The sequence below is a fragment of the Sorghum bicolor genome, chromosome 10 (genome assembly GCF_000003195.3).
Source record: "Sorghum bicolor cultivar BTx623 chromosome 10, Sorghum_bicolor_NCBIv3, whole genome shotgun sequence".
Taxonomy (NCBI): Eukaryota; Viridiplantae; Streptophyta; class Magnoliopsida; order Poales; family Poaceae; genus Sorghum; species Sorghum bicolor.
The window spans coordinates 46,631,558-46,644,080 of record NC_012879.2 but is presented as its reverse complement, the minus strand read 5'-3'; the positions used below and the strand labels follow the sequence as shown (position 1 = coordinate 46,644,080).

General features: G+C 40.7%; 2 protein-coding genes across 2 annotated transcripts; both read right to left on the bottom strand.

The window, feature by feature from the left end:
* On the bottom strand, nt 3,232–3,876 carry LOC8072668 (putative RING-H2 finger protein ATL71). The gene has a single exon (XM_002437058.1). The coding sequence runs from the start codon at nt 3,874–3,876 to the stop codon at nt 3,232–3,234; it is 645 nt and encodes a 214-aa protein (XP_002437103.1).
* Nucleotides 10,447–10,773, bottom strand: LOC8072667 (E3 ubiquitin-protein ligase ATL4). Its single transcript, XM_002437057.2, has one exon. The coding sequence runs from the start codon at nt 10,771–10,773 to the stop codon at nt 10,447–10,449; it is 327 nt and encodes a 108-aa protein (XP_002437102.2).

Below are 12,523 nucleotides of genomic sequence, written 5' to 3'. Positions count from 1 at the left end.
CCGAATCCTAGCCAAATAAAGCAACGAAATAAACTAATGGACATATAACAACTTCACCAATTCTATATATGCAAAATATAAGCAAAGCGACATTAGGCTACTAGCAAGAGCTCCTACACAAGTCTAGTATGCTAGGTCAATCAACCTAAGCAGCTAGAACAACATGTAAGGCAAAGAAGCTCCTATTTAGACTAGTGAGCAAAGAAAGCAACTACTGGAGATAAGCTACTCAACCAGACAAGCTACATAGGCTCAAGATGACATGATGGTTTTTCTTCTGAGGTTCGGTGAATGTCAACGACCTACTCCTGGTTGAGGCGAGTCCTTCGGTTGCCACTCCACATGCTAGCTCCCAAGTCCACAAGCTCAGACTACCTAACAAAGTGGGCTCCAACATGAGCACTAAACTCGAGTCCGTCAATCGACAAGGCACTCTCCACGCCCCTCGATCTACAAGAGTTTCTCTTCACCTTCCTTTGGTAGGAATGAGCACAAGGGCCCTAAACAAGTGTTTTCTAGAGCAACGCACAACCTTTGTGTAGGCTTCAATGGAGTCATAGCCACCAAGCCATCACTTGAAAAAATTACTACTTAGTACCACTTGAGCACTCTCTCAAAGTGCTGCACTAAAGTCTCTCAACCGCTCTCCAAATACCGCCTCACATGAAAGAGAATATGAGAGGGGAGACGAAATTGGAGTTCTCATGGAGTTTGCAATAAGCCCAAGTCATAAAAAGGGAGTTCCGACGCTGGCCAACACTCTATATGAGGGAGGACCAAACCAAGTTGTTATGGGCACCTCTGGTGACCTAGAAGTCCGGTAGGCCAAGTACAATAGTCAGAAATCACTACATTTAAACCATTTCTACACATGCATAGGGGCCGGCCACAACATGCCTACTGGTGATTAGACTACATGATCCATGAAGGGACAATGGCACCTAAGAGGCAGGGTGAATTAGGCAACTTAAAAACTATTTCTAAAACTATGGCCTCTAAAATCCACCTAGTCAAAACCTATGCAATAAATAAACAATCTAGATGTGTAACTAAAGTTTTTTAGGTGTTTTGTTATCTCTACCGCAAAAAAGTTCTGCAATCTAGTTTCCAATCTTATCTCTAGCTTATCAAACTAAGCTAGGAATATAAAGCACACAATCTGTACATAATATAAATGTGGAAGCTAAAGAGAAGTAGATATATGCAAACTCCAATTGATGGCTTTGAGCTGATATAATATCAATTTGAGTAGATCCTAAGCATGAGAAAAGTCCAATTCGTCCATCTCTTTGGTCTCGGCTTCAGTGCCAGTTTCATTGGTGTCTTCGCTTCTAAGCTTCTACTTCTTAGTGTCTTAGACTTCTAGTGTTTCTTGTATGTCTGCAATACAACTTCTTCTAATGTCTTTCTTCATATGTTGATCATGACGATCATCACTTTGCCTAAGTCCAAGTACACCTTGCATCCATTTGAACTATACCTTGTATATTAGCAAATGACATTAGTCCAAATTGTCATGTTGATCATCAAACACCAAAAGTCCAAACTTAGTGGCCCATATGGTCTATTTTCCTTACAAACTGAACTCCACAAGTTTGGGCCTATATATGCTAATGAAGAATCATGCAAGCTCAAGAGGTTGAAATACTCGGGAAACCATTCAATCAAATCAAAATGAAAAGTGCCACTTTTTCTTTTAATTTAAATGAATGATTACCATTCTGTACTATATCTTTATCTTATGTATATGTATGTTGTACTAGCAAGACAATGGAACATTGAGTGTGTTTACAAGTCTTATTGCTCAATTTAACCAAACATAAGCGCTAACCTGAGAGAAACACTTGTCACAACACTTGCACATGATGATATGGATGAGTTTTTTAGTTGGGATGGATATCCCTCTTAATAGTCTTTCCATAGAGTCTAAGATAATCGAAATTGGAGTTCAGAGTGAAAAGTTATGCATGTTTTAGCCCAGTCGTGCTAGATGGGTGAGGGTGATTTTTTTTGGTAAAGGTTAGAAATTCAGAGAGAAAAGTTATGATTATAGATAATGGAAGGAATCAACTCACTTACATCTCCAACAACCCTTTGTAACAAATATATAATCGATTAAGTACGCTTGTGTTCTCTTTTTATTACCTATTACCTAATATCCAGTCCTACGAATGTCTAGACCATATATCATATAAAATCTAGATATTTGGTCCTGTATTCCGAAGCAAGCCTTATAAATTTCAGGAATTCCTACTCATCTCCTCTCTAGGCAATGTGGAGATCCTCCGATTGGTAGATGTGTCAGTGTAATTAGAAACTGATACTGGGAGGCTATTAAGAGGACCTTATGTTCTTTGCAAGAGACTAAGAATCTTCAACTTGTAGGTTATATCATGATATAGATTCATGCATGAGCAGAGTCTGGATTAGATATAGATTAAGAGAGACGTGAGCATTAGGAAAGTGAAAAAAAGGAAGGAGTTGAGAAAGCACTTCGCTATTTAATATTATATAATAGAAATAAATAATGGGGGCTTGTTCTTTTGAAAAGCTGGAAATATGGCTTCTGAGAAATAAACTGAAAATTTAAAGGGAACTCCTATACCTCAGGCGCCTGAAATTAGGCTTCTGTTCAGGCGATAGGTATTTGCATAGCTCTCTGATCAATGACACTTAAAACAGGTCCACAAAATCTTGAAAAAGTCTTGAAGCAATATAGACGGAGCACACGTTGCCTGTCAAAAATTTCAGGCAACTGACAAATAGGAAAAGAACGCTGGGTTGCTTTTTTTTTTTGGCTTTTGCTGTGTCGAGAAGCTAAAAATCAATAGCAAAAATTCAACACTCATAAGGTAAATGCCAGAAAGCTAGCTTTCGAGTTAAAAGAGAAAAACCTGTAGCTCAAACGAATGTGCCCTATATGCATATAGAATTATACATATAAATTTCTATACTATATATAACCTGAATTCCCAGTCAAAAAAAAAAACGGCCCTGTTTGTTTTTTAGCTTTCTGGGAGATTTTGGACCTAGTTTTGGGACCTTTTAAAAGCCAAATAGCTCCTATATACCAGTCAAAAGACCAAAACTAAAGTAAAAAACTGAGGTAAAAAAGCTCCATGAAGATGAAACAAACAGGGCTTTATACTATGGTACAAAAATAACGAAATTCCTTTACAACACACCTAGTTCTCCTGCGACGCAACACCATGAATCTGAAGCCTAGCGCACCTAAACCGGCGGAAGCAGGTCGCCGTGCATCGTCGGGTCTTCTGTGCCCGACCGGCATAGCGGGCACGTCGAGTGCGCTTCAAGCCAGGGGTCGATGCACTCGACGTGGTAAAGGTGCAGACACACCGGCAGCAGCCGCACCGTCTCCCCGGCCTGGAACGCGCCGAGGCACACGGAGCACGTCGTCGCCGCCTCGTCGCCGCCGCCCGTCACGTTGTGCCTCACCGCCCGGTTGTACGTGAACGACGGGAGGCCCGCCGTAGGGCTTGCGCGGCGTGTGGGGCCATCGCCGTCGTCAACAAGGTCGTCGCTCCGGTGGCGGCGCAGCCAATGTTCGTCGTTGTCCCAGTACTGTGGTTGTGGTGGCGCCTGCGGTCGCGCGGCGAGGGCTGCGGCAGCCGCGGCATTGGCGCGGCTGTTGCGGTACCCTTGGCAGAGGCTGCACACGAAGGAGAGCACGAGAAGGAAGGCACCGACAGAGATGACGACGCCTGCGATGACCCCGCCGGGGGACGTCGCGTTGTTGTCTCTGGGCGCCGGCGAAAACTGCCCATGCCTCGTCGGGGGCGGTGGCGGAGACCACAGAGAGCGCGGCGGCGGCGGCGGAGGAATGAAGGGGAAGCCCGGTGGCAAGTAGACAGCCATGGGTGAAACTTGAAATCAGCTGCGCTGATCCATTGTTAGCAGCTGTTGCCCAGTTGTTGCATGGGTTTTATACTGCAAGCAGGAATTTTGAACAATCCGTGTTGAACGAAACAAATGCGCAGCAACCTGGAAGGCATAAAACCAATACTAATTCCATTATATGCTTCCAGTCTAGAGAGATGCACCAATTCGGAGCTTGAGGTCAAATGGTTAATTGCTGAATCATTGCCAAATGCGCGCCTAGGAGTGCAAAACGATCGACGCACCATATTGGCGCGGTTTTGATTTGTTTAAGTGTGACAGCAACTGGGCCGCCGGCTACGGTACTCTTACGTTTTCAGGGGATCGTTTGAACGTCAAGTTTGTCAATCAAGGTTTGGAGGTTAGTCACATAGAGACAAAAAGAAACATTTGCAGCGAGTGGTGACATTCGATAGTGGGATAGTGGCACTACTGCACAAGCCTTTAGTCACTTGTCCAAAACGAACAATAATCTCGGCCCAATCAATGTTCGGGACAAAAACATCTTTAGTCTCGGTTGGTGAGACCAACCGGGACTAAAAGTCCCCTGTCCAACGCCATCATCGACTTGTTAAGAGGTCACTAGCTTCATCTTCTCAACATTAGCAGCGGCATATGTCATTTCCTAGTGTTATATACGTTGTTTTTTATTTTATGAATTCTACGCTATTTTAAACTCCAATCACTTGATCGTTAGAATATTTGAATGATAGCAACTACAATTAGTTTCTCAAAAATTAACTTTTTATTACTATTATGTCTACCATATTTAATGGTTTAGTTAGAGAAATAGTGATATTATGGTTTTTTATTTTAATTAGTTTAGAAAAAAAATTAAAAACTTATAATACTTTAATTTGTAATTTGTGACCGAGTTAATTAGTTAATTATAACTAGCATGCATACCACATTTCATGATTAGTTAGAAAAATAGAGAACTTTTATGCTTTTTTTATTTTGCTTGTTTAGAAAAATTAGAAATAGAGAATTTTAGGTTATTTGTTACTTTAATTTATGTATAAAAAATTAGAAACTTATATTACTTTAATTTACAATTTGTGACAAGGTTAATTATAACTAGTATGTATGCCATATTTCATGATTAGTTAGAAAAATAGAGAACTTTTATGTCTTTTTAATTTTGCTTGTTTAGAAAAATTAGAAATAAAGAATTTTAGGTTATTTGTTACTTTAATTTCTGTATAAACTTATAATACTTTATGTTGCAATGCAGACAATGACACGTCATTGGATGTATAATGCCGATCACCGCTCCAAAGAATTCATTGATGGTGTGCACTATTTCTTAAGAGTGGCCGATCAAAACAAGCGTGATGGATTCATATGTTGCCCATGTGCCTTGTGTCAGAATTTGAAGGAATATTCTAACTCTAGAAATATTCACTCACATTTGTTGAAGTCGGAATTCATTCCAAACTATATTTGTTGGACCAAGCATGGAGAAACCGAGATAATGATGGAAGAAGGTGAAGAAGAACAGTTGGAGCCTGACGACATTATTGCTCAATACGGTGACTTCGGTGATACAACAATGGGAGAAGCTGAAGATGAGGCAGGTGCAGAAGGCACACCTACTGAAGATTGCGAAAGTGAAAAAAAGAAGACAAAGTTTGACCAGATCACTAGAAATTACTATACCCATCTGCCCAGGATGGGAAAAAAAAATTAGGTATAACACTAGTGTTGTTAAAATGGAAGACACAGAATGGTGTATCTGATAAGGCATTTGGGCAATTACTAAAGACCCAAAAAAATGCTTCCGAAGCCTAATGAATTGCCCACTACTACGTATGAAGTAAAATAGGTCATATGTCCTTTAGGATTAGAAATCAAGAAGATATATGCATGTCCTTATGACTGCATCCTATACCGTGGCAAGGACTACGAGAATTTAGATGAATGCCCCGTATGTAAAGCATCACGGTATAAGATCAGACGAGATGACCCTGGCGATGTTGAAGGGGAAGAATGTTCTAGAAAGAAAATCTCTACAAAGGTTATGTGGAATGCTCCTATAATGCCACGTCTGAAACGTCTTTTTAGAAATAAGGACCATGCAAAGTTGTTGCGGTGGCACAAAGAAGACCGTAAGGTAGACAACATGTTGAGACACCCTACTGATGGGTCCCATTGGAGAGCAATAGACAGGAAATTTCCAGAGTTTGCAAAAGACGCAAGAAACTTAAGGTTCGCTTTAAGTACGGATGATATGGATCCTTTTGGTGAGTAGAGCAATAATCATAGCACTTGGCCTGTTACACTATATATCAACAACCTTCCTCCATGGTTATGCATGAAGCAAAAGTTCATTATGATGTCAGTGCTCATCCAAGGCCCGAGGCAACCAGGCAATGACGTTGATGTCTATCTAAGTCCATTAATTGAAGAACTCCTACTTTTATGGAGCGAAACAGGTGTTTGTGTGTGGGATGAGAGTACAAACAGGAACACTTCGACCTACGAGCACTATTGTTTGTGACAATCAATGATTGGCCTGCTCTAAGTAATCTTTCAGGGCAGACGAAGAAGGGATATAATGCATGCACACACTGTTTTGATGACCTTGATAGTATATATTTTAAAAAATACAGAAAGATCGTGTACCTTAGATATCATCGATTTCTTTATATGAATCACCCAGTTAGAAAGAAAGGCAAACATTTTAAAGGTAAGGTAGACCATCGATGCAAGCCTCGCAACAGAACTGGAGAAGATGTATTTGAGATGGTTAAAGATGTGAAAGTAGTTTTTGGTAAGGGACAGGGCAGCCAACTAGTTCTAAAAGATGCAGCGGGTCATGCACCCATGTGCAAGTCCTAGAGGTTCGGAATACGATCGACGTCAGGCACCTGACAAAGAATCTTTGTGTGAACCTTCTAGGATTTATGGGTGTGTATGGGAAGCCTAAGGATTCACTTGAAGCACGACAAGACTTGCAACGCGTGGAAGAACGAGACAACCTGCATCCAGAGAAGACAGATGATGGACGCAAATATTTAAGACCTGCTAGCTACACTCTTAGCAATGAAGAGAAAGAAATCATGTTTGAATGCTTAAGCAGCATCAAGGTCCCATCTGGATTCTCCTCTAATATAAAAGGTATAATTAATGTGCGCGAGAAGAAATTTCTGAACTTAATGTCGCATGAGTGCCACGTGCTTATGACGCAATTGCTTCCAGTTGCATTAAGAGGAATTCTACCTCCACATGTACATCTGGCCACCGTAAAGCTATGCGCATTCCTCAATGAAATTTCTCAGAAGGCAATTAATCCACTAGAACTAGCTGCTCTACAGAATGATGTGGTTCAATGTCTTGTCAGCTTTCAGTTAGTGTTTCCTCCATCCTTCTTTGATATCATGACACACCTCCTTGTTCATCTGGTCAAGGAGATCAATATTCTTAGTCCAATGTTCCTACATAATATGTTTCCCTTCAAGAGGTTTATGGGAGTCCTGAAGAAATATGTTCACCAGCGTGCTCGGCCAGAAGGAAGCATTGCAGAGGGCTATGGGACAGAGGAGGTCATTGAGTTCTGTGTTGAATTCATTTCTGAACTTGACCCAATTGGTGTTCCTGAATCGCGACACGACAGGAGACTAAGTGGAAAGGGAACACTAGGAAAGAAAATATACATCGGTACGGAGGACGATTATTTTAATAAATCGCACTACACAGTTATTCAAAACTCATCCGTGGGGGAGCCGTATATCACGAAACACAAGGACTTTCTACGATTCCAATTCCCAGAGAAGCCTGAAGCTTGGCTTATGCGTCAGCACATGGACACTTTCAGTGATTGATTACGAAAAGAATGTCAAGGTAATGACTAGATTGATGAGCAACTACAAACACATGTCATCATCTTCTTATTAGGTGTTGTTTGTGTAGTGGAAAAAGAAGGGTGAGAATGGGAACAACAAGAGCAGGATGTCTTATCTCTTGTTTGCATTTGAGAAATGGAAAAAAATGAGTTTTATTTGCATAGAAATAAGAAATGCTCGTTTTCCACTGAGATTTCCGTTGGTGGAAAAAGAGCCTTTCTTATCCCTATATTCCCTATATATACTAAACCCCCTTCTTTTCTTATTCCTAAATTCTAAACAAGCGATAAGACATCCTCCTCCCCCTATTTTCCATTCCCACCCTTTCTTTTCTCGCTATCCAAACAACACCTTAGATTATAAGTTTGTACTTTAGGACAATCTATGGGGCGTGTTAGCTTATGATCACTTACTCCCTTTTGTTCCTAAATATTTGTCGTTTGTGCTTCTCGATAAAAAGCTTTAGCTAAATATATATTAAAAAACATTGATATTCATGGTATAAAATTGGTGTCATTGAAAAGATCTTTTAATCTAATTTATTAATAAATTTATTTGGAGATATAATTATTGCACGTATTTTTCGATAAATCGAGTCAAACTTATGGTATATACACCAACAATGATATTTATTTAGGGACGAAGTGAGTAGCAACAACGAGTCCATAGCTCTGACTATTAGTACTAGGTCCCCAAGCCATGTTTCACTTTTTTTATCTTTATTAGACCCATACTTCCTGCAGCCCAACATGGCACACAGAGAAAACAGATGGAAAATAGCTTTGCTTATGTTAGCATATATATATATATATTAAATGCCTCAAATTTTTTAAAAAGTCACGGTTCATGAAAGTTTTCTCAAGTAGCCGCCAGTGGAAAGTTTTCATTTCCACTGACCCCCAATGCTGGTGAGTCTGAAAAACACATGTGCAAATATGTTTAGAACCACCAGTACAGAGCTTTATTGTACTAGTGTCAGAGACCAAGTATCCAAATTAAATTTTGATTCCACCATTTTTTTAACAATTGTTCCTTTACAACAAGAGCCCACAGTTATATTTAGAGAACATTTTGTTGAAGATTATTTTTTCTCATGAAGATAGAATATTTTCCTTTTAGGAGCAAGACAAATGTTCTGAGTTTAGGAAAAATATGTTTTGCCTTCACAAGAGAAATGCCCTATCTTCAAGAGACTAATATTCTAGATTTAGAAGAAGTAAATTCTAGAATTGGGTGAATCATGATCCATAATATTCATGTCAAGCAGTAATAGAAAAAGAACATATCATAGATACCGTGCGAACAATCAAAATATATTGTGCACTACCCCATGAATACCATGTGAATGACCCAAAATACATCATAAATTATCTCATGGAGTTTTTATGCACAAATGAAAAATATCGTGGACCATCCTAGCTATAGGTTCTATGTGAGCAACCCAAAATACGCCATGAACATCTCATGGGTACAATTGGAATGTTGCAAAATTCACAATTTATAAAACATGAATATAGGCAAAAATACGCAATTTATGAACATTTGAAACATCACGGAACATATATGGATAGTAAATATGAACAACCAAAATACACAATGAATGGTGAAAATGTGAATGTTTTCATAAAATATTGGTCGAAGGATGTATATACGCCAATATCTATTTTCTTCCTTACTTCGTTACACTACCACAATCCTGAATTGACTTGAGTGCCAAAAACTACCTAGGAAAGGGTTTAAACCACCAAGAAAATGATCTTTGGCCACACAACATCAAGCAAATAAATACATTCAAGGATAGGAGATAAGAGGAATTAATTTCCTTGACAGTTTTGGCATGTAAGGATGATTTCCTCTAGTGTTAGAGCCTTCACAGAACTAGCAGACTCTAAAATTTTGGCAATTCCAAATTCCTCTTTTTGAAATGGTAGAAAAAGAAGAGTTCTTCTCTTGAACATGCAAATAACATGTACAAGTGTTATAATCACATTATACAAAAATAAGTATTACTCCATCCGCTCTAAATTATAAGACACATTGCCTTTTTCTAAATGTAGTTTTCCTATGTATCTAGATATAGGGGGTGTTTAGTTTCAAAAAAATTCAAAATGCAAAATACCAACTATTTTAGAATGGTTGAATGCAAAGTGCCAAAATTTTTAGGGTCATGTTTAGTTTCATCCAAAATGCAGAATTTATTGCTCTCATGACAGTTTCTTAAGGCTCTATTTGGGTTATTTTTGTCTCTTGAGGCCAAAATCTAAAATAGAGAATAATCATATTTTTGCCAAAATCTTTGCATGGTGTTTAGTTCTATTTTGTAAAATAATGGACCAAACCCAAAATTTTTTAGGAAAAAAGGGGAACTAAACACCCCTATAGTATAGATCTAAGTGTATATAAAAAACTATGTATCTAGCAGAAATGTCAAAGTATCTTATCATCTGGAACAGAGGGAGTAACAATTAGAACAAATCTGTAGGGGAAATATAGTTCTCGATGTGCATCCATTATCTTAAAAACAAGTCCAGAAAGATACACTGAAATTGTAGTTTTGTTGTAATAACGAAATATCCTCTCTAATCTCTACCGATGAAAATCCATACACGCACCCAAGATGAACCAGAGCCGACGACGCCTAAACCGGAGGTAGCAGGCCGCCGTCCATCGTCGAGTCGGTGCCCGACCGGCAAAGCGGGCACGACTAGTGCACGTCCAGCCAGGGGTCGATGCACTCGACGTGGTACAAATGCAGGCACACCGGTAGCAGCCGCACTGTCTCCCCGACCTGGAATGCGGCGAGGCACACCGAGCACGTCGCCGCCCCTTCTTCACTGCCGCCACTAGTCACGTTGTGCCTCACTGATCGGCTGTAAGCGAAGGACGGGAGGTCTGACGCCGGGCTGGCGCGCCGTGGCTCGCCTTCAGGTGCGGGTGCAGGTGCGGCGCGGCGCTGCTGCTGCTTGCTGTGGCGGCGCGACTGATCTGACACCGTTGCCTGAGGTCGTAAGGTGAGAGCTGCAGACGGCATTGCAGCATCGGTGGCCGCATTGGCGCGGCTTTGGCGATGCCCTCGGACAAGGCTGCATATGCAGGAGATGAATAAGCCGACACCGGCGATGGCCCCGCCGTTGCCTGTTAGCTTGGAAGAGTTAGGAGTAGGTGCCGACGATGGTGGTGGACTCCATGGTGGAGGCGGTGGGTGTGGCAGAGGTGGAGGAAAGACGTAGCCTGGCCACGGCGGCAAGTTAAGGGACGTGATAATGCAACGGCAGAATTCAAACAATCTCTGATTATTACTAGCTGTTATTTGGTGCACGGCTGTACACTACGACTCTACGAGCTCAAGTGTTTTGAGGAAACTCTTTGTAGCTACTAGCTAGTAGAGGATTCAGGATCCCGGATGACAAATGGTCAATTTCTGAATCATTGCCAATTGCGCGTCTAGGAGAGGACGGACTATTGGCGCCGTTTCCTTTGTTTATTGCGTGAAAGCAACCTGCCGGCGACGGCATGCTAACGTTGTCGGGGTCCGTTGTCTTGAAGTGAAGTTGTGATTATTCAGATTATCATGTAGAGGAGAAAAAGAAAAGGCTTCATCTTTGGGTGCACGTATAGAAATGGGAAAAGTTACCCCCTCAACTATTAATGATTGTCTACTTCACCCCCTCATATATAAAATCAGATATTCTACTCCTCAAATTATTAAAAACCATCTAAATAACCCCTGAAACAATTTTAAAGGTGGTTTCACTGACTTGGCATATTAAAAAATCTACATAACCTCCTAACATATCAAGTGTCGACCATATAACCCAATAACCTATAAAATCTGATATTATAGCCCTTAAAGTATCTAATAATATATATTCAAATGACACCCTCGGATGGCCTTGTAGGTCTGTTTGGACACCGTATCCCGTTGGCCTAAGTACCTATGTTTGTGCGCATATCACATTTTCTACATTGCACCTACACCCTTGTCACTCGACCCCTTCCTCATCCTTGTCCTGTCTCATTGTCTCCTCCTATAGCTAACTAAAAAAAACTCAAGGACAACCTGATGAAAGATGTGGGAGGGGCAAGATGATGAGGGTGTAGGCACGGTACTTGAGCTCAATGTCATCGACGAGTGTTGGGAGGTGGATAAGAGACAATATGTCAATGACATTGAGCTCAAGCATTGTGCCTACACCCTCATCATCTTGCCCCTCCCACATCCTCCATCAGGTTGTCCTTCATTTTTTTAGTTAGCTATATAGAAGGAGACAATGAGACAGGACAAGGATGAGGAAGGGGTCAAATGACAAGGGTGTAGGTGCAATGCAAGAACTCAATGCTAACTCAGTATTGTCGATGAGTGCCATGAGGTGCAACAAGAGACACGGTGGTGCTCATCGAGCAGTGCCGTAATCCTAGAAAGAGTTGGGAGAGGGAGGCAACCAATGGGTCTACATGCAAGTGTGGGTGCTTAGGCAAGTGTAGTGGGGTACAATGTCTAAACGGCCCTACAAGACTATTACAGGATTATTTGAACATTATTATATTTACTTTAAGGGCTATAATATCTGGTTATTTAGTCAACCCTTAATATGTTAGGGGGTTATGTAGACCTTTTAAATATGCCATATCAGCAAATCCACATTTGAAACCACTTTAGGTGTGATTATTTAAATGTTTTTAATAGTTTACGAAGGGATAGAATACCTGTTTTTATAGGTGAGGGGGTCAAGTAGACAACCACCGATATAGAAATCGTTGGCTAATTGGGCCAGATCCAT

What these genes read in the sequence shown, in the direction of transcription:
- LOC8072668 (XM_002437058.1), bottom strand. Translation starts at nt 3,876, where the DNA reads ATGGCTGTCTACTTGCCACCGGGCTTCCCCTTCATTCCTCCGCCGCCG.
- LOC8072667 (XM_002437057.2), bottom strand. Translation starts at nt 10,773, where the DNA reads ATGCCGTCTGCAGCTCTCACCTTACGACCTCAGGCAACGGTGTCAGAT.